General features: G+C 40.2%; 1 protein-coding gene across 1 annotated transcript in view; it reads left to right on the top strand.

The window, feature by feature from the left end:
- Positions 1–21,244, top strand: part of sorcs1 (sortilin-related VPS10 domain containing receptor 1) — a 146,545-nt gene that overhangs the window by 61,871 nt on the left and 63,430 nt on the right. Inside the window, exon 2 of the mRNA XM_030062837.1 lies at positions 11,881–11,948. Coding sequence (XP_029918697.1) covers positions 11,881–11,948 — 68 coding nt within the window. The remainder of the gene's footprint in view (positions 1–11,880; positions 11,949–21,244) is intronic.

Here is a 21,244-nt window from a genome sequence, read left to right as displayed (position 1 = left end):
GTAATTACTCCTTCATTAAAAGAATGAGACTCTTCCCTAGACCCTCATCCTAGTTCATTCTAGACTATCTCTTTGCGACTTGATGAACAGTAACGTCAAGAGTGATTTTTATGGCATCTGCTGCCTGTGCAGTTTTACAGTGTTGATCCATCCTGTGAACTGTAGTTGTGTATGTATGAGTGCTGAAGTGCTGTTCACAGCAGGTGTTGTACTAATCCAGTGGTGGACCGCTTTCCTCAGAAGACACAATGCTGATTTGTTGTGTTTTGGAATTGAGAGTGGCTCCCTGATGTGGCCCACATGGGGATATTAATGAATACTGTCAAAAGCGTGAGCTATTCTGAATTCATGGTCTTCACTTGCACGGCCTTAATCAAGAAAAACTCTTTGCATCTGTTTTATGATCTGTTAGTTTGACTCTAGAACATACACAGGATCTTGCACTGACCTCCATATATATATATATATATATATATACTGTGCACATTCATACATTCATTTCTTTATTTATGGTTGGTGATTCTGATTTTAGCTCGGTGATGGAATGAGTGTTTCCCTGCCTTCTGTCCCAACGCATGCTGGGATAGGCTCCAACACACAAAATAGGAAAAAGCAGGTATGGAAAATGGATGGGTGGATAGATTTTGATGTTTGCACAAATGGAATTTGGGAATTTTTATGCCACAAACATATACACACACACTCACACCCCACCCACACAGACACACACACACAGATAGATAGATAGATAGATAGATAGATAGATGGATAGACATTTGATATAATTGCAGACTGTACAGGCGACTAGGACTATTAACCCTATAAAGCCATTTGTATCATATATGATACACATTTTCAATTCCGTTTTTTGTTTTCAGTTTAATCAATACTTGACCAAAATACTGTTGTATACCTTTGAACACTTCCCCTGTTCACCCTGGACCATACCATTGGCACTTCAAGTACATATCATATATCATACAACAGAAAGGTCGTGTAATAACATATTTTTTTATTTTTTTATTTTTTATTTATTTTGTTATAGGACTAAATAAAGGGTTGAATTTCAAAAAATTGGAATTTTCTGCCAATTCTTTCATAGTTCAGGCTTTATAGGGTTAAAGCTCAGACTCATGTTTTCCACTGAGTTAGTGCTGCATCTCATCCTCCCTCAATGACTGGATTGAGGATAGGTTGGAAATGAAAGGAAATATTTTTAGAGTTCAAATTCGGTTCATGGTTAGATGCACAACACATCTTTTGTGAACACACTAATTGTCCAGGGATGGTATGTTTCGCTGTGAAGTGATGACAAGATTTGAACAGGCCCACACACTCGTCAGAAAATTCCTCTGCCGCACAATATCCAGTGTTTGCTGAGAGATTCTGTCTGTGTATCTTGTCATGTCTCGAACAGTTTTGGAGAAAAGTGTCTGTCACTAAAGAGTTGGAGACTTTGCTAAACCCCCTGAAAACAAGCTCTGTGGCACTGCAAAGCCATCTGAAACTGGACTCTGAAATTTGACAGACCCTATACACACAGGCTAAATTGCCATGTAGTCCTTCTCACGAGTAACAATTACGTCCTCCAGCAGTAGGCTAAACCAATTCATCAACCATTTTTTTTAATTATCAAAAGGTAAATAGCCAGACAGTGAAATTGATCAGGCAACTTACTTGTAAATGCTGATAAGGCAAATTTGGCGAGAGATGGAAATGAATTGTAATGTTGGGCCAGGCCCTTTCTCCTTTATCTAGGAGCTCACACATCCTTTGCTAATCACAATATCCCCTGGATACACAAAAGTAATTACATTTCAGCGAACACTCCAGAGCTGCGGTACAATAATGCCCTTCCATTCACATTTCTGTAACCATAGACATTTCAAAATGTCATTTACTCAGCAGGAATGCGAAGATTTACCTGGGATTTTCAAAGCCCACAAATCAATCTACTCATAACCATTTGACAAATTAGCTGGTGACCTTTCGCAGATTCACTTTCTGATTTGATCGTGGCCGGAAGGAGTTTTATTTCATCAAATCTGCGTTCAAAGTGACAGCTCTGCTCTTCCTAATTCAGTGCAGTCATCAGAGAAAGGTGCATTGTCTTATTACATTGCCTCGACTCATTTTGCTCAAGATTATCCAACAGCCCTAATATTTTGCTCATTTTTGCAAAGCAGCCAAGCTCACTAAATCATGTTGATCTTTCAAACGATTCTTTTCCTCCCTCTGCTTTGTTAGTAACAATGAAATGATTGTAACAACAAGGTCAGCTTCTCTTGGCTTTTATGGATCTCGGCGCTTAGACTTTATCAATACGTCAATTGATAAAAACTTAAAGCTAGTTATACAGTTGTCAGCTGTTAACTCCTTGTTCCATATTCTGCCTCTGGCTTCCCTGCGGAGTCCTTCCTTCTGCTGGTTTTAGCTGACCACAGAGAATCCTTCTCACTGCACTCCACTGTTCTCTGGTGTGCAGAGGTGAGCTGAGCTTTTGTTTGTCGCTATATGAAGCCACAATAAGCAATAAATATGCTTGCGGATGAAGAAGTGGAAACTTTATGGTTTACCAATAACTCTGCAGTTTATTGCTTTCAGTGGTCTTGTGGTTGAGTTCCTTATATTCAGACTTTTCTCTGTACCCTACACTCTCCAAAAGAGTCCACATTCTCCAACTCCCCCCCATCAACCACCTATTAATTTATGCATTAACTTGGAGCGGGTCCAGCCTGAAATTTCCAATGGCATCCACTCATCGGCACGAGCCCAAATGATACCACAGTAAGTAATTGGATGGTGTTAGGAATGCCATTAAAAACAGTGAAGGGGCAGGCGGAAGCAGGTTAACAATCAATCACTGTTGTTTCCAAACCACAGGGCCTCCGCCCATACAACAACACAACTCATTTCCTTAGAGCTTTTTAATAGCTGTTTGCCGCTGCTCCTGCCTATTTCCTTCTACCCCTATGGCTAACAAATTCATGGCATTGTGTTAACCCTCCGTATGATGTAAAGCTGCACATAAACAAAGGTCAGCATAAAGAGTGGTCATGCAATTCTTAGCTTAAAGCACCACCTTGGGAGGGAAAGGCCGATGTGATATCCCACATGTAATCACAGTGGTGAGAAAAGCCCATAAATTGTACTTCATTGTGGTTTACAGTAAAAGCCGCCGGTCATTTAAGCCGCTTTGAGAGACCACAGGAGATAGGCATTGATCATGTTTACTCGCGTCCTCTACATTAACCCGCAGGTAATGATACCCATTCAGATCAATGTTTCTGATTGCACCCTCTGTAAATGGATTTTGTGGTTAGGAGCCACTGAGCTACTACAAATGATACTTAAAGAGAGAAACGACTCTGTTCTTCTGATCCGGCTGCTTTCATTCCACTTTCAGTCCTGCCAAGCTAGCTCATTTTTCCTTGGATTTATTCCCCTAATAGGGGAGCCAGCATCCCCTCTGCCTGAACTTGTACATGCATCCTCTCGCCAAGGCGAAAGCTGGCTCCATGGCCTGGCCTTGAATGACTTCCTGTGTGGGCCGGGTTGAAGTCTTGGTCAGGACCGGTATCATGAGGAGATTGATCAGATGCCAGTGCTAACGGGACCCAAATAAAGTCTGACAGTTTGGTTGCAATTACAGCTTTTGACCTTCCTCATTGTCATTTTCTTCTGTCAGGGAACAATGATCAAACCACCTGCACGGATATTCCTGTGTTGATTAGCACTGTGGTGTCAGCACCAAACCAGCTGCATGTACAGTTGCTGATCGGTACGTTAGTTTGTGTGCAGCACATGCAACCTAATTCTATCACAGTCAAAGCCGGTAACAATTGTGTGGGCCTTGACACTGCTGTCTACATACATGTGGAAAAAGGCTGATTCCAGGCTCCCAGGGGACAACACTTAATTGTCTCATTACTGAGGCGCTGAGACAAGGTCAAAACTTGTGCTGATTGCAGTTTTCATTCATGTTCCCCTTCACCAGCATGTCATCCTCCCTACTTTAAAATGTGTCCATCTTTTGTGTCATTATCTAACACTCATGTGTTCTATTTTCCACTCTGTCAGTCTCTCTTAACACAAATGCTCTGCACAAATGAAGCAAATATATAATGTTGGCATTTGCAAGTGCAGTAGCAATGGATGTAATGGAAGTCGGCAGAGAACAAAAAAAAAAAGAAAAGAACAGAAAAGAAAAAAGCGGGTCAATGTCAATTCTGCATTGTTGTCTGTGGTGATTAAGATAGAGTGGAGGTAGGGAGAGCAGTTGTTCAGAACAAGCGCTGCTTTTTTTCATCACAAGCTTGTCTAATCACCTTTAATCACATGCAAATGATGGGAATGGGGAATCTTTGATTCAGAATAATGGGAACAAAGGGAGAGATGGGAGGAGACATAAGAGCTTGTTAGTTACCACCATCAGTTTGCTCTCCCAGCAGCTCCTTAGGGGACTTTTTTAATCTAGTCTCGCCTTGGGCTGCAGCTACCCTACCCTAAAGCATCCGGACCGGATGAAATTAAGCAATATCAATGAGCGTTAATTTTCTTTCACAAAGTTGATTAGTTATTTTTTTCATTTATTTCCAGAGTGCCTTTGCTATAGATGATGCCATTGTCATTTTTTTTTAAAAGCAACAGGTGGTGTTTCTGTGTCTCAGTGTCAATTTCAATAATTGACTATTATAATCACATTGCATTTTCTTTGCATCAGTAACTGTGGCTGGTGAGTAATCTCATAGTAAACAATATTCATAATACAGGAGAGATCTACCTGATATTTTTTTTTTCTTTTTAGCTACAGCTTCCTATCTATAGTTACTCATAAATATGTATCGTGTCTCGATTACATTTCTCAAATACATCTACATTACTTCATTCTAATACATTAAAATGTATATAGCTCGGGGACATGTGCCTCTATATACGATGCCTTCAGCAGTTCCCAACAACTTCGAAAAACCTTGATTGTCTACAATTTTCCACTTGGATCCATAGTTTTATTTATCAATGCATATGAAAATCTCTCGGTAACAGGAAAATTGATACATTTGATTAAAATTCATATATTCAGCTTGTTTGTCCAATTGATCAGAAGACATAAACCGCATCTTCCCCAAGCAACATTCACTATTTCGTAAGTGGGTAACCCAGTTTTGAGGTAAAACGAGTGTTCAGCTTTTCATTCAACACTGGGGACCGTCACCTACTTATAATGATGTTCTGCCTGTTATCAGAGTGTCGAGTGTCCATGAGTTCCATTTCAATAATTGTGTCAAGTCTTATCTCCTCCCTATGACAAAGTGCTAAACAGTGATTTATTACCTGAATAAATATTCCTTTCGGTCACATCACTCATTCAGGGCTCTGTGTTTGTGAATGCATCGATTTGCTCACATATAGGCACCCTGCGCACACTCGTTTCACTCAGTCCTGTGCACACACATTCGCACATATGAATTCATTTGCATGTACACACAGACATTCATAAACAATGATTTGCATGTGCGTAATTTCTAAAAATGCTACCGAATACCCTGATATCATATCATGGATAAGATTAAAATCCTGATACACCATTATCATGAGGTATAATCAGCCTGTATGTCTAATAAAATGTAAACATACTTTTTTATGCTTATTAGCAGTAAGTACCCTGTTAATGTCTTGCTTTATCCTTTCAACTCTTGAAATGCATTAGCGGCTCAACACTTGAGAGCTACTTAATTGCAACAATTTTTAATACACTGAATCCATCCAAGATACTGCGGAGTGACTCTACAACTTGCAAAGTAGGTTAGCAACCAAGTAGCAGCAGCTAATAGCTATAGATCAAGGGGCTCCAAATGACTTGCAGTGCATTCAAAGGCTGCATGAGCCACGCTTCCCTCAACAGCAAACAACAAACACCCAAGGCGACAGTTCTACATTCATCAAACGGTATCCACGCACAACAAAACTACATGATACTCAGATGCAAACCAAAATTGAAGATACAGCTATAGTAGCTGTAGTGCACATAAGAAAATATTGGTTTGGTTAGCTCTCATAAATCATAAATAACAGAGAGCTGCATCTTGTCTCTGTTCTGTCCTTAATTATTTGTTTGTTAGTACAACAGCACGCAATGCATGTCTGACTAGCTGCACATTAAAATAAAATTCATTCCAAGCTTCTATGTGTAACAACAAACAGAAGAAAAAAAAAAAATCTCTGCCTAAATAAGGGCACAAAAGCGTGATGATTTGCTGAATAATAAGCAGCCCAGATTACCTAACATTAGTATGCGACGGCATATAGCCTCCCTGGGACACGCACCTCTGACAAGCCTTGATCACTTCTGATCCCGATGAAGACATATTATTTTTAGGTATCTGACAAGTGCCTGAAAACCCTGCTTCCCTGGTATGTTTCACTTTTATATTAGCAATAGGCACAAGTAGAGAATTTTCCAAAGGAAGATATGACAAGCTAATCCACAGAGAGAAGCGTTCTTGGCTCAATGATCCCCCAAGTGCTTGACAGTTTCAGGTATTTGGAGGTGTCAGCAGGTAAAAGTTGTTTACATAATTATGTGGGTGTATTTCACTGTTTTTTTTTTTTTTTTTGCTCTCCAAGTTTTGATTATAGAAGGAACTGATTGATTAAAGAAGTGTGATAGTGTAAAAACAATTTTCATTTTTCATTTAATACCTCTGCGTGGCAAAAACAAACAAACAAACAAAAAAAAAAAACCCTCCATCTATTTTGTCTCTGAGAATATGCATTGACTACCGTGCTTATGCTCTTAGGTGTTCATTTTTCCTGCGTGTTAAAAGACAGAAAAAGACCTGTCCCCGGGAGAAATCTGCTCTCACGTGATTACAAAAATGAGATGTGAGAAAAACAAATAGTTCTTAATGCCCTGCAGAACATGAACTAAACACATTTCCTTTTTTTTTTTTTTTTAAAGGGAGGTTCAGAATCTGCACTAGGATTTTGCATTTCATACTTGTTTATTCTGCCTCCTTTTGCCCTAGGAAATAGTAATTGTTGTTTGTATATGCATGATTGGGGATTTTGATCCATGATGATATTTTTTCTCCTCCAACCAAGGACAATTACCAAACAGTATAGGAGATAACACTGTTTGCTAACAGCAAAGGCACACTTTAGTGAAACCAAAAAATTTTAATAATGGGGAGATATTTTAAACACCTAAAGCTTTGCACATGCACAGTTGTTATTGATCCATACCCCGAGACTTGGCACTCCTTTGAATCTCTAATATCACTTTTTTCCCAGAGATATGTTAAAACCTCTTAAAATTTCTCCTGAGACCAATCAAAGTTTCTTCATTTCAAAAGGGGATATTTATCCCTAAAAATCATAAAATCTCTCGTGGCTCTTGCTAATTATTTTGAGTCAAAATTTCAGGCTTTCATCTACTTCTTACTTTGTCAGTGTTGGTTTACGTTGCTTTTCTGGGGATTAGACTATAGAGCCGCGCCGCCTGAAAGCCAGTGCATGTCGACTCACAGTGAAGCAACAGACCTTTTTTTCACAGCAGCCATTTGAATATGTAATAACAGTCTAACTCCAGTGTTACTAATGACATTAATCAAGGTATTGTTCACGCTGGCTCACTTGAAAGACTCTGGAAAGTAACTTTAATTAATGCAATTAGTGACACCTGTGTTTACCATGCTATTTTGTGTCAAAATGGCTGCTGTGAAACAACAACAACAACAACAAAAAGGTGTACCGGTGAAAGTGCAGGAGCTGGTTGGCATGATGGCAGAAACTAGTAAATTAAAGCTGAAAATGATCCTTTAACTCTCCAATGCTTTGTTTATTGTAAATTCCGTTTTGATATTTAATGCCCTGCCAGCTTAACTTTCTATTGAATGGCCATGCTGCCAGGCTAAAAAAAAATATTTCAACCTGGTTTGTCTTATTATCTGTGCTCAAGCAGACAAGGATGGATAGTGATGGTGAGGGTGCCGCTGCAAGTTCGATGGGTTTGGCAGCCACTTTTCATCTGCATGTTTTACAAATTGGATCAGTCTTCCTCAACTAGTCCCTGGTCATTTTTTTTGTGGTGTCCAAAATGTTCCTCCACTGCTGATATAAGGCAGTGAAGAGGATGCTGTCTCCTCTCTGTCGGCTGATGTAATGCAACCCCCCCCCCTCCACGCACACACACACACACACACACACACACACACAGCACGATTCACTCTTTGTGAGAGGGTTTGACAGGCGCAACCGTGCGAATGCAAGACCACAGTCAATGACCACAGCACTTAGAAAACTGTGGCTTGTGAAAATGCGGCGACTTTGGCTAATCGCTGCGGCTCTATTTTCAGCGCAACATACGGCCACTGGTTACGTCCCGTGTCGCTCCCATGCAGGCACACTCTCCGCACTTTTTCAAATTGTCAGAAGTGAGCGCTTATGTCTCTCCGGGGGCCTTCTGATGGGGTGGAACTTTGAGTTATCAAAAAGTAATATTTACCGCAGGAGATGCCCACAGACCTAATTGGCATGGTCAGTGATGGAACATATGCACTTTCCAGTGGGAGCCCATCTGACATGGCCGCTCGCTGATGACCACCCACATTAGTCTCCATATGTGGCAGACAGAAGGGCCCGTATGCACAGTGCCCTTCAACTAATGAAGCCAACTCACCCGGCTTATACCTCATCCTTTTAGAGGACTTTATCCAGAGTGTGGAGCCAGCAAGGTACCGCTCGCAGCATGCACATAGACAAACATGCGCGCGCACACACGCCGGCACACGCGCGCATATACACAAGCCATATGGCCTAACTCGGAGTTGTAAAGGCATAACTGTTCCCTCACCTTCACCTCCGCACAGACACATAGCCAGAACTAGACTTCTCACACACGGGCCTACACACAGTGTGCAGTAATATAGAGATGTTAAAATATAATTGCACCGTCACCCTCACCTTCACCTTGCACACACACACACGCACACACACACACACACACACACACACACACACACACCAGTGGACTTGCAGCAGAAAACCTGATGTGGGAAGAGACAGAATAAGGAGAGACAGTGGTAGAGAGAGAGAGGAAGAAAAGCAAGAAAGAGAGGGAGAAAGTAAGAGAAGCTGTGTGGGGCGAGTGTGAATTCACCCTCCAGCTGGGCAGCTAAATGGACTCGGTCGGTCATTAGCATGCATAGGTCTAGTCCGGACATTTAAGGTTATTCATTCCCCTGGCTAATTCTCTCCACGCTGAAAACGCAGGGCTACTTCCTGAATTGCTCTTAATCAATGCTTTTTTTTTTTTTTTTTTTTTTTTTTTTTTTTCTTTTTTACCAGTCACTGTTGTCCTGGCTGTTATTTTCCACTGCACATTCTCCACCGCAAACCCAACTCTGCCAGCCACAGGTCGGCAGAGTGCACCAGGCGATCGGGCGTTTCAGGGCTGCAGATGTTAGCGCATACTTAATAAGCCTGATCACAGGAGCCCCAACCTCGCAATGTAATTCCACTACCCAAGGTGCATCTGTTCTGCTTGTACTCACAGGAACCCCATGCTGGTGGAACTGTTTCACAAAGTCACACAAGTCATACAGTGACTCGGCGGATGCCTCCATAACAGGCGGCAGAGGTATCAAAGCAAGCCAGGGCAAGGAAAAAACAGTTGGATATTGCCAGTGCCCCAGCATGGCACTTGACTTGGACGCAACAAATACAAATTGTATGGACTCGGGTTGTTTATTTTATTCCGTGCGCTGGGAAATATCTGTGTATCGGCGGCGTTGTGCATACACTGCAGTTTCCCCGATAGCAACGTTCAAGATAAGAATGTACCAGTGCATCAAGCGATACATTATGTGAATAGACATTTCTTTGCTGGCGGAATCTCTCCTTCGCCCAGCGGTATCACCTGACCATTATACTGTAGGTTACCCACAATGCATAAGGGTCATCAGATAACTGTCAAAGTCACAACAAAATACCCCTCGGGATTTCCACGGTGTTATCAACCCAAAACATAACTGGAGAGCGAGGGAGGTAAGGGCACTGCACAGCTGTTAGAAGGGGCTATATGCACCTGAAACCGCCGCGCTCCCTGTGAGCATTTCTCACCCCTTTCTCTGTCGCTTCCGAGTTTTATGCATTTCAAATACACCTCCAGTCACAAAGTAAATAGATTGTGAGCTTCCGTGGCGCTTTACTCCTCCTGCCTCTGTTTTCCCTGAAGATTTCGGCTGACCCAGTTTCCCCCGATCCCGTGCACCTTGAGGGTGTTAACCGAATCAGAAATATTTACAGTGGAGTATTTAGAATCAATCTGATATGATTAAGTAATGAGTTCGGAACAATTAGAGGGGAGCGCAGAGGAACGTGGGGTGTGTTGTTGCATTACAATGGAGCTCCCTTTCAAAAGCCCGCAACAGTGTGGTGTGATTGACACACATTGCTTGGTCTGTAGTGAATAGAGGTTTGAATTCCAAAACAAAATACAGGAGTGGACAAAATATTATCAACACCTTACATTAATATATTATCTAATATAATAATATAATCCAATACAGTAGACCATGAGAAGTTTGGTTACACTCTGTCAGTCTAAGGTGATTGTTGACAACGTAAGTTTGCGGTTTTACTTAGCAAAATAACATTAAAGGAATAGTTCACTCATTTTGAAAAAATGTGATCATTACTAAGTGCTGGATACTGACTGGATGCTCCAAAAGCAGAAAAAACAAATTCTCCTCCAACATGCATATGTGAATTCAGTGATAATAGCAAATTAAAGTAATCTACCTTTGTCTCTGTGGCCACTTCTGCTCCTCTGTGGTTGAATGGTTGTCGGTAACAGGAAAAATACAGTATTTTGAGCAAAGCTGTCAAACTCACCATTATAAAGTGATGTTAAACCTTCTTTGAGTGGATAAGGGTGGTTATTTTTAAGAATGTTAGCTGGGGGGAAGTTCACCATCAATGACAGGAGGCTAACAGTTAGCATTTGGAGCATCCAGCCAGTATCCAGCACTCAGTAACAATAAGAGGAAGATAGCACCACTGCTGTCCTACAGAACAACTAGTGGGGGCGTGAAATAATGACACATTTTTTTTTTTTTTATAAAATTAAAGTGTTAGTATACACAGCATTTTTTAAATGGGTGAAATATCCCTTTATGTGTCTTTAAGCCAGTGTTGGGAACAGACTATAATTTCAGTTTACCTGTGTTTGGCACATGTCATGATTTCTTTTTTTTTTATTTAATTTATTTATTTATTTTTTTTCTCGCCACATTGTATAGTTTGCAGGGACTGTGACTGATGTTGCCTTTTAAATGGTGACTGTCAGGCCCCTTTTTTAAAGCTGACACTTACTGCTAATTGGGATTCAGCTGCCTTTGTAATTGAGATTTGGTTACTTCAAAGTTCAAACTTAATGTCCTTTTTCATATGGTGTTTCTTTTATTTCACAATTACAAAGGCAGCCACACAGGTGAGACGGAAGTTCTCAAAAAACAAAGAAAACAAAACAAAACAAAAACAAAACAAAAAAGCCCAGATAAAGTTCACAAAGCTGGCATTTACCACGGGCCCTGTATTGGATTCCATTATAAGGTCTTTTGTCCATCCCTGTTTATCCATTATTATGCCACTTTCAAAAGGTAACTGCTATTACAAAAATGACTGGGGGCACAAAATGAAAACAAACTATGGTACTTTTTAATAGGACAGTAGCATAATTCCATGAATTTTTATGGTCCTTGCTCAGCTGACCAGTGTTTGACTGATGGCTGCCGTCTTTCCTGACAGTTTAGTATCATTCTTGTTGACCAGAGGGTCAGTGTGTGTATTCATCACATTTCTCGTTTTGTTTCGCAGGTGATTCTGATGCTGACCAAACTGTTTGACTTCAACCTCAACAGTGTCACTGAGAGTTCGTTGTGGAGGTAAGCCCATCACACTACCGGAGCTCCTTCCATTTCATTAAACCTCAGAAAACCTCAGAGCACTAGAAGACTGACACAATAAACTATCAGGAATGAGTTTGTGTGTGCCGGATTCCGCTCTGTATCTCGCTGTTTGCACTGTTCCCGGCACCGCACGTAGGAGTAAAACAGTATGAGCCTACCTTCTTGGATCTCAGTCAAACGTGTCAGCTTCCAAACAGAGGCAACAGACTGAGAGGAAGGTGTCAAATTAGGAGCTTGAATGGTTGATTGTGCGGTCCTGAGACAGTCCTCTGGCAAAAATAAAAAAAACACCCCACAATTTGTTCAGCAGCTTATTATGACCTATTATTACATTTTAACTTTTTAACAGCCATGCTTAGAAATACATTTGCAAAAAATATTTTAAATATGTAACGATGACCCATTCATGGGGCGGACACGCGAGCAACTAAAATAGATTTTTTTTTTTTTTCATTTAAAAACATTAGAATATGTGAACACATATTCACCAGTTTATTTTGTAACAGTTTCTTATTGTGAAACATGCAATAAGTGCATTGTCAAAAGTGTAGTAGTCAATGTAATTTAGGCTAATAGAAATCTAAACCTAAATCTAAATCTTTTCCTAACCAAGTATTTTTGAGTGAACTGGCGAGCTCAGGAAATGCGTTCGTCTTGAAGTGTTAGAACAAAAGACCATTGTGGTTGTGGGTTAGAGGACTAGCTCAGATGAAAGTCACAGCCCGTGTTACCAGTGTTACAGTAAATTACCTAGGCCAGCCTTGAACACAGTGTATGGCTCAGAGCATCAACCTCATTTCTGACACCAGATGCTGATGCAATCTTTTCTAGGTGCCTCAGAAGGAGCATGTGCCTCAAAGAAATAAAGTCCCTCTCAAAGAAAGTCTACAATAAAACTTACTATTAGATTTTTTTTAGATTTTTTTTTTTAATATATTGTTGATGCACTGTCAGATTTCTAAACTACTGCTGCTGCCATGGAGAGCTTTCCTGCTGAAGATCCTTGACCTCAATGGGAGGAATGAGGATGGATGCAGATTTACAGAAAAAGAGATGACATGAAGTAAAATAATAATAATAATACTAAATAATACATATTTACACACATATTTACTGAAAATAGTATTTTTTTTTTTACAAAAGGCATTTCCGTGAATTGCATGCACTTACTCGCACTTATTTACTATCTAAGAAAAAAGAAGTAGATTACAAGTATTCCCACAGCACACTCTACCATAGTCAAACTAAGTGCTATTAAAATTTGCCATCCTGACTCATTGCCAATGGATGGTGTTCATTTTCCCATCTACCAGCCCGCTCTAACTGCAGCTGAATCTGTTTGAATGCCACAGATTTGTATCTCTCTGCTCCTTTCCAACACTCACCTGTAACAGCATTTTTCCTAATTACTCCTTGGCCTTTAGCGAACAAGAAAAAAAAAAGTAATAATACTCTTAAATTTGTTCCACCTCACTATCATTAGAACTGATGGAATTGAGTTTTCGAGTTTTAGGGGCTCCGGGAACAGTAAAGCTGTGGATTGGGCCTCTGTGAGCCAGTAGTGGTGAAGGAATAAAATTCGCTTTGCTTGACTTGGTAGTTTTTAGAGTAACACTACTTTTCAGAGTATCAAAAGTTGTGACATAAAAGTAGTGAATATATAATTAAATTATAGGCCTAGGAGATCTGGCATTTAAGGTAAAATGTTAATTTGGACTTGCTGCATTACCTGCCATAACTGATACAATAGCTTAATTAATATGAGCTAATTAAAGTCTTTCACAAACCTGGGGCTGACGCAGGCATCAGCTTGTTTGCAGTTGACATCTGCAATGTTTTGGATGGAGCATAATCACAATGACTAAAACCCAAGCAAGTTCTCAGTATTTTCAGTGAGCAACTCCCTTACATTCCCCAATTCTTGACATAATGTCTGATTTGCACGACTTTTTGAAAAGTAGAAGTGCCTCCGCTTGAGTCAGACACTTCAGAACTCTCTCTGTCTCTGCCCTCCTTGAGAGGAAAAGGCAGGATCACAAAGCAAACAATGCACATGTTCTTCATACACTTCCAGAGCGTACCCCGAGGCTCCAGCTCTCACCCACAGTAAAGGGAAATGTACCATTATATGACTGCACTTGGCCCAAGTCTGGATATTTCTTTGTGTCAGTGGTGTTGATACCACATTACCCCCCTAACGGTGCGTCGACCATTGATTCTTCACTCACATTATCATGAATCTAAAACCTGGCGTGAGCACAGCCTCAAAATGGGGTAATGCATGGGTGGCTAGGAGTGTATGCAGTTTAGCTAAATAGACAGATTGACTATTTAAGTTTAAACTTTTGGAACTTCAACTTTGCATTCGATAGCTCAAAATGGCAGCAAAAGCATGAACTCCAACACGCACAATCATGCGACACTCATTTTTATCCACTCGGTTGGTTTGTGATTGATTTCGCATGGTTAGCTCAATATGTATAAAATGTACACTTCATGTCTCTGCTGATTTTTTCCCAAACAGCTGCAGTTTAGACTACAATATCTTTTATCCAGCCATTGGTTTCTATTCATTCCACTAACACATCAAAATTACCTTTTGTTTTTTTTTGTTTTCTTGCAATGTAAAATGTGGGGAAAGTATGAAGGTCATTTGGTTCTGATCGAAGATAATCTAGGACTGTTTTGTCTCACTTAGCTCACAAAAGATGTTAATAGATTGTAAGTTGACAGTTCACAGCTGTCATGTCGTTTTGAAATGACCTTGAAGCTACAACACACAGGAGCAACGCTTCACAAAGTGCATTGAGACAGAACAGATCAGGTACTGTGGCTGGGCCACTGCTCGCCAGCAGTGTCTCTATTCAGAAATAACTGAATGCCTTAGCCGGCCAATCACAATCAACATAAGCTGATAATAATATTAGTTAGCCCAGTTTTCTCAGCACTGTTTAGGATGCAGTTTTGATTTTGTTCCGTAGTGTAAGTCACATCCTTTGGGTGGAGAAGACATAACTGACACCATGATTTCATTTGGGCAAATAGGGTGGATTTATGAAGTCTGTCTTTAGGGGGGGTGGGACGTCCTTCACTTTTGCAGGCATCACTTCATGATTTAGGGTGATAAGCCAGGTTCATTCTTACATAAAGAATCTTGCCTGGTGTAGCTTTAAGAGTGGAAGTTTGCCATCAAGCCCGCAGGCATCGGTATGAAGGCAGGGGGGTGGTGGATGTGGAGAGGGGGGTGGGGGTGTAAGTGTTGGCCTGCTGCTCAGAAGATATACTGTCTGAGCGACCCGAGGGTTCATAAATTCATCTGGAACACTCAGCAAAGCTGCCATCCATCCAGTGTCTCAACCAGGGCTGTGGGTGTTTGCACCTTGCTAATGGCAGTGAGTGACCTCATGTTAACCATCCCAAGATCCCAGCTCCCATCCTCCAAACCGAGATTAGTCAAACCCCAACAGAGAATGTGAGGACTGCATAGTAGTTGTCTATCAACGTAACTTTGGAAATTGGAAATCCTAATTAAAACTCCAGCGTAATAAGCCTTTTTAATAAGCCAACATAGCCATAATACTAATCTGTTGCAGAGAAAGTGAAATGGGGGGGTCGAATCAAGGAGGTTTTAGCCTTTTTTGTGTGTATGTTTTGTGTGTGTGTAAATGAGAGTGAGAGAGAGAGAGAGTGAGGGAGTGTATCAGTGAGAGGGGAGGACAGCTCGTGCTGTGGTGGAGAATAGCTCAATCGCCTCCAGCATATCCGGAATCCATTGTCCTCAGTGAGCCATATCACCTTAATACGACTGATATCATTCTTGTGTCCTCGTATAATGTTTCATTAACTCTTCCTTGTTTAATCCAACATGTGGACAGTCTGAAGCACTGGCTCGGCTACAGATTGTGCAGAGCCAACAGCCACATAGTGGGTGAATTCACAATGGCAGCATGGTCAGGGCAGCCTTCCACACCCACACATAACCATCGACTAGCCTTTCAAAAATCACGTGCAGAGCTGGAATGATAAAGGAGTGATACGAGTCTCACTCAGAATCATTGTCCTTGAGAAACTATCATTTTCCATTTAATGCAACTTTCATCTTCTGGAGATCTGCTGGGGGTGAGCCATTTTATTGGTTCATGCTGAGAGTTGCTGTGACACTAAAAGTAAGTCATTGGCCCTTAAATCAAGCGGCTCTGTGACAGGGGTCTCTGAAGAGCAGATCAATAGCCTGATGATGTCACTGTCCCATGGTCCTGAGTGTCGATGGTTTCTCTTCTGATAAACGATACCGGGCTGATCCAGAGGGGTTCACCCAGTGGCAGCACCTCACCATGGAAACCAGCCCATGATAATCTCAAAAAGGAGTGTAAATGAGAAAGTCTTGCCCATGGTTCATGAATATTTCTATATTTTCATGGCTGTTTGTGAATTTCAAGCCAAAAAAAAAAAAAGTGTGGAGCACTCAGAAAACTCAAAATGCTCCTATTTCAAACAAGTGCTTAAATCTGAATTTAACAGCTACATGGAAATAGGGTGGCGGTGGGGGGGCATCAATCGATGTCACTGATTGCTTCATTTGAAGTGACAACAAGCATTGGAAGGTGTTTTTAGCTGCATTTTGAAGCTCTGCATGCTCCAACATGAAATTAGAATAGCTCCTTGATTGAGCCTTGTGCCTCTCAAAGTAAATTAAACGTGACAGCTGAGATAAGTTCTCCAAACTTTAGAGACAGTCGGAAAAGCATAATTTTAACCGAACACAATTTTCGCATTAGCACAGCTGACCAACATTTGAATATTTCAGCACTCATCTCATCCAGTGTTGGTCTTGATCCAACTGTTTAAAGCTGGCTTAACTCTGTTCTATGTAAATGAAGTGGAAGAAGAAATTATGAAGTGCCTCTGCTTGCCAGTCATGTTGGACAAGACCCACTACTGCGTGTAATGGGCTAAGTACAGTCCAGAGGGTGGCCTGTAATGTACCCCTGATATCCCACTGCCCACCCAAGCAATGCAATTATGCAATTATGACTGGCCAAATTTAATGCGATTTAAAGCTCCTTTTGCATTTTATTATTCATTATTTTATTATTTTAAGAATTGATCAGTATTTTTGATCACTGAGTTTCAGAGCACAATGTTGGAACTGGCTTTGCCTCCTGCCATATAAACCAACAAATGGTACTTGCATTGTATAATGCATAATGTGTCACATAATTATTTTATTTGTCATCATTTTCATTTGAATTTTTACTAAAAACAATTCAAACAATAATTAAAACCTTAAGACATTTCTATCTTCCACTCCTTGTTTTTAAATAAGCTGCAAGGAATTATCTAATAATACCAAACAGTAGCTGTGATTCACAGTGATGTCACAGTTTGTTTGTTTTTTTTTTTGTGGTGCCACCATACTGAATACATATCTGACTCCCAATACATATTGTATGCTCACAGCTACTCAGACAGTGTGCACACAATCACAATTTCATTCAATAGTGCGCTGTACTTACAGAATCTTAATTAAAATGCCTGTCATGTGTTATGACATTCATTGTAATTGTATCAGAATGAGGGGGTGAGCTGATAAAGACAGCTGTGACACAGTAGGAACAATTTATGAAGGTGATATTATCTTTTTTCTCTTGAAGATAAAGCTCTTTTGGGCAGATTACCCGCCCCGAAGTGCAGTAATGAAATGCATCAGTGGTTTTGCATGTTAAACTGTGTTGAGGTTAACTGAGCTTACTCTTCTCAAGCAGCAGTTGATAGTGCTTTGGAGATGGGACCAAAAGGGCTAGGCTTAAAGGGGAGACAGTTCCCATGTCGCAGAAACCTAAATTTAGATGCAAATAATACCTCATCAGATTATGAACTTTTACTTATGACACTGAATGGATCGACATCCAAACTGCCTGGTTAATACATTGGAAGAGGGAGTGAATGTATGCACATCCCAACAGTAGTCAGGTGTGTAGGTACAACAAAGTAGCAAGAAAAATAGAGAGAGTATACCTGCACTCTGGATCAGAGCTCTCAACACTTTTATTTGTACATCATATAGATGCAACATTTCGACATGGAGTCTTAATTAGGCATTGATCAAGACTCTGACCCAGTTGGTCTATATATAGACTCCACCCAATACTGTTCACGTGGTGGTGCTAATTGTTTTAGAAAATATTGATTAAAGTTACAAAGAAAGTCAAACCAGTACAAAAATGCAAAGCAGGAATCACAAGAAGTGCCAGATACAAGTTGAATAACCTGTCGAGTTTAATCCTGAAGCATAATAATATCAAACCAAGTTGCTGTGAAATTTCTGACACATACACAAAAGTGTCACACTATAATATGATGTCCATCCTTTTTACATGTTTTTCCATCAGCAATACAATGGAAATGCATTCACATATATTCATACTGCACATACTGCACATATGCTGTTTTGCTTACCATCACCTCTACAAAGATGCTGTATTGTTGTATATAGAAAATGTTCTAGTTCTGTGTTCACATGGAATCAGGTAGACGGAGGTCATCATTGTGGATGAGAACAGGTTGGTAAAATCAGAGTAGACCGGGAGATTATGCTGGCAATAACAATTATAGATGGCAGTGTCGTCCAAAATGTAATATTTTAATTTCCTGCCATCCACCTGGATGGATTTGAGAACAGGATGTTACGTAGCACATCACAAAAACAGAAAACACAATGAAACTGGACAATGAGAAGCTCATAATCCAGGATTATTTGACCGCTGTTTGAAGTTGCATCGATATATAGGCACTTTAATTTGTAACAACAGGTTATGCTAATATCGTCATTTTATAACTGTTTGAATTAGCCTACTAGTGCTATTGAAAATGATTATTTGAAACAAAGACAAAACAATTGTGTACAATATATTTATTCCTCCTGCAGACAATACATCACTGTTGCAATCCATCATCCTGTAGTGTTCATCGTCATCACCCCCTGATTCCATCTGAGTGCAGCATCGGTCTTAGCATAAGAATTTTAAATGCAGAGTTATTTTATTGCCATTAGCTATCTCTTATAGAGCTGATCCTGAAATTTTGAATCATCAGTCATATACATCTTGCAGTCAACTGATAAGTTTGAACGGATATTCCCATTCCAGTGTAACGTTTTACAGTAACACCCAAACCAGCAAAGGAGTAGTACAAAGCATGGAGAGGCAAAATTCAATTGACCGTTACTTAAAAGAATGCCTTTTCATTTTGTTAATTAGGGGCAAAAAGACAACAAAAAGTGAAGGCGAAAATCAAAGTATCATGCACAAAATTTCAGTGACATGGCGAAAAAAGGACGCTGTCTTCAATAGTATTCAGGGTGTGACCATTAAGTTCTCCTGATTTAAGCACATGCTGTCACAGGTTGAAATTTATAGGACTGATTTTTTTTTTTTTTAAGGTCCGACTTCTTGAAAGGTCAGTGAACGCAGCAGCCTCCTGCATTGGGGAAGTAACTGGATTCAGGCTGCCATAGTAAATGCCAGATGAAACTTGATAGGAAGCACAACAGTTTTTAGATGGACTGTCTCAAGACGTATTTGACTGTGCTGTGAGACTGTTGGAGTGTCGAAGGCTAGCAGATCATTGAGAGGTGATCAAATTTGCTCTGTGGTTGCTTGGAACTAAAATTAGCAAATTGAGATCATAGCCCCAGGTCCAAGAGAAGAGACAATGCCAGCTTAGTGTGGACAGCATAGGCCAAAATGGAGAAGGACTCAAGCCAGTGAGCGACACTTTACAGCCCCACCAACGAGTGTTGTCACCATAACAACGAACAGTCACCATTTCTCTTGAACTAGTCAAGTGACCATGGTAAATGTCCATTTAACAGCTATTCAGTTTCTGTGGGTCAGCTAAGACACTTTGGAGACACTTAGTAAAGACAGGCGATTTGTCTGTCCACTTTGTCTGTCCCACTAAAGACATATTTGAAAGATTTAATATTCATCAGTATTGCATTCGTTCCTATGCTTAGCAGTGATTATTCTTTAGAAGGACGCAGTGCACTATGCACTGATTCTCACAGATCATGGTTGCATTCAGTTTTTTTTAACATAACTGATCACTTTAAGACTCACCTTTGACTTGGCACTTAATTACAGTCCAGGTTGGTCCATGAAGGACATACAGGGCTTTTGTAAGGCAGGTGGAGTGAGGGCAAGGGAAACTAACTTAAGTACAGTTCAGACAATTCTCCCATTCTGCAAAACATCTTAACAAGTTTTTTTAGTTTCATATTCAGCCTTAAAAATCTTGTTTTTCTTCAAACAACTAAAAAAAAAAATAAATAAATAAATAAAAAAGATCTGTCAGTGGAATGGGAAAATCCCACTTGTTTCCAATGCTAATCAACACCAAATGTCATTTTCTTGATCCTAGTGGGCTGATTTGGCTGATTTCTGCCTTGTTCTGACGTATTTATACTTCTTCCCAGAAAAAAAAAAAAATGCAGAAAACTAGTGGGATTATTTCACTGGCGCTTTTTCACTTGTTTTTAGAAAAACAAAATATTAATGCTGAATATGAGACCAAATGACTTGTTATAATGGAGATTTTAGTTTATAGCTTTCCTCTGCCAATGTAGGCCCCAAAATGACACCCTGGTAACATAAATGAACATATGTAACAAAATTTTGCCATAAAGTGCATAAAAACGAAGGTGAAAAAGGAAATATTTGGCAAGTGAATTTTCCACAGTCATGAGGTAGACTTCTCATCTTCTTTGTCTGCAGCCAGAACAACCATCTTACTATCCGCTTTCATGCTACAAACAAATAAATGTTAACAATGCAGCGTAATTGATTGGTAACTGATAATTATGCAGTCGAGTATTTACCGAATTCAATTAAATTAATTAAATGACACTTTTTGTCTCCATATACAGTATCTAATGCGCACATTAATTAAAATTCAGTCTTGAAGAATTCTGTATGTTTCATGGCAGCTAACGCAACCACAATCTGTTCTCGTTATTTTTTTTTTCTTCTCTGCTCTCATGTTCCAGCTGTGATTAATACTGCCATAGCCTGTGTCATTATACACAATATTGTATTTAAGCTGTGTGTGTCTCGGCGTGAATGTCACCGAGGCACACGGGGGATTTCATTCTAATAGTGACTGTGTTCTGATGTGTGAGCCGAATACGCTGAGTTTCTCCGCATATTCAGACATGTGGTGTGTTTAGGCTGTAGTGAGTCGTGTTTTTTTTTTTTTGCCATAGCGTGCCGCAA

Source organism: Myripristis murdjan, chromosome 1 (assembly GCF_902150065.1).
Source record: "Myripristis murdjan chromosome 1, fMyrMur1.1, whole genome shotgun sequence".
Lineage (NCBI taxonomy): Eukaryota > Metazoa > Chordata > Actinopteri > Holocentriformes > Holocentridae > Myripristis > Myripristis murdjan.
The sequence above is the reverse complement of the archived record's forward strand: the minus strand, read 5'-3'. Positions and strand labels throughout refer to the sequence as shown.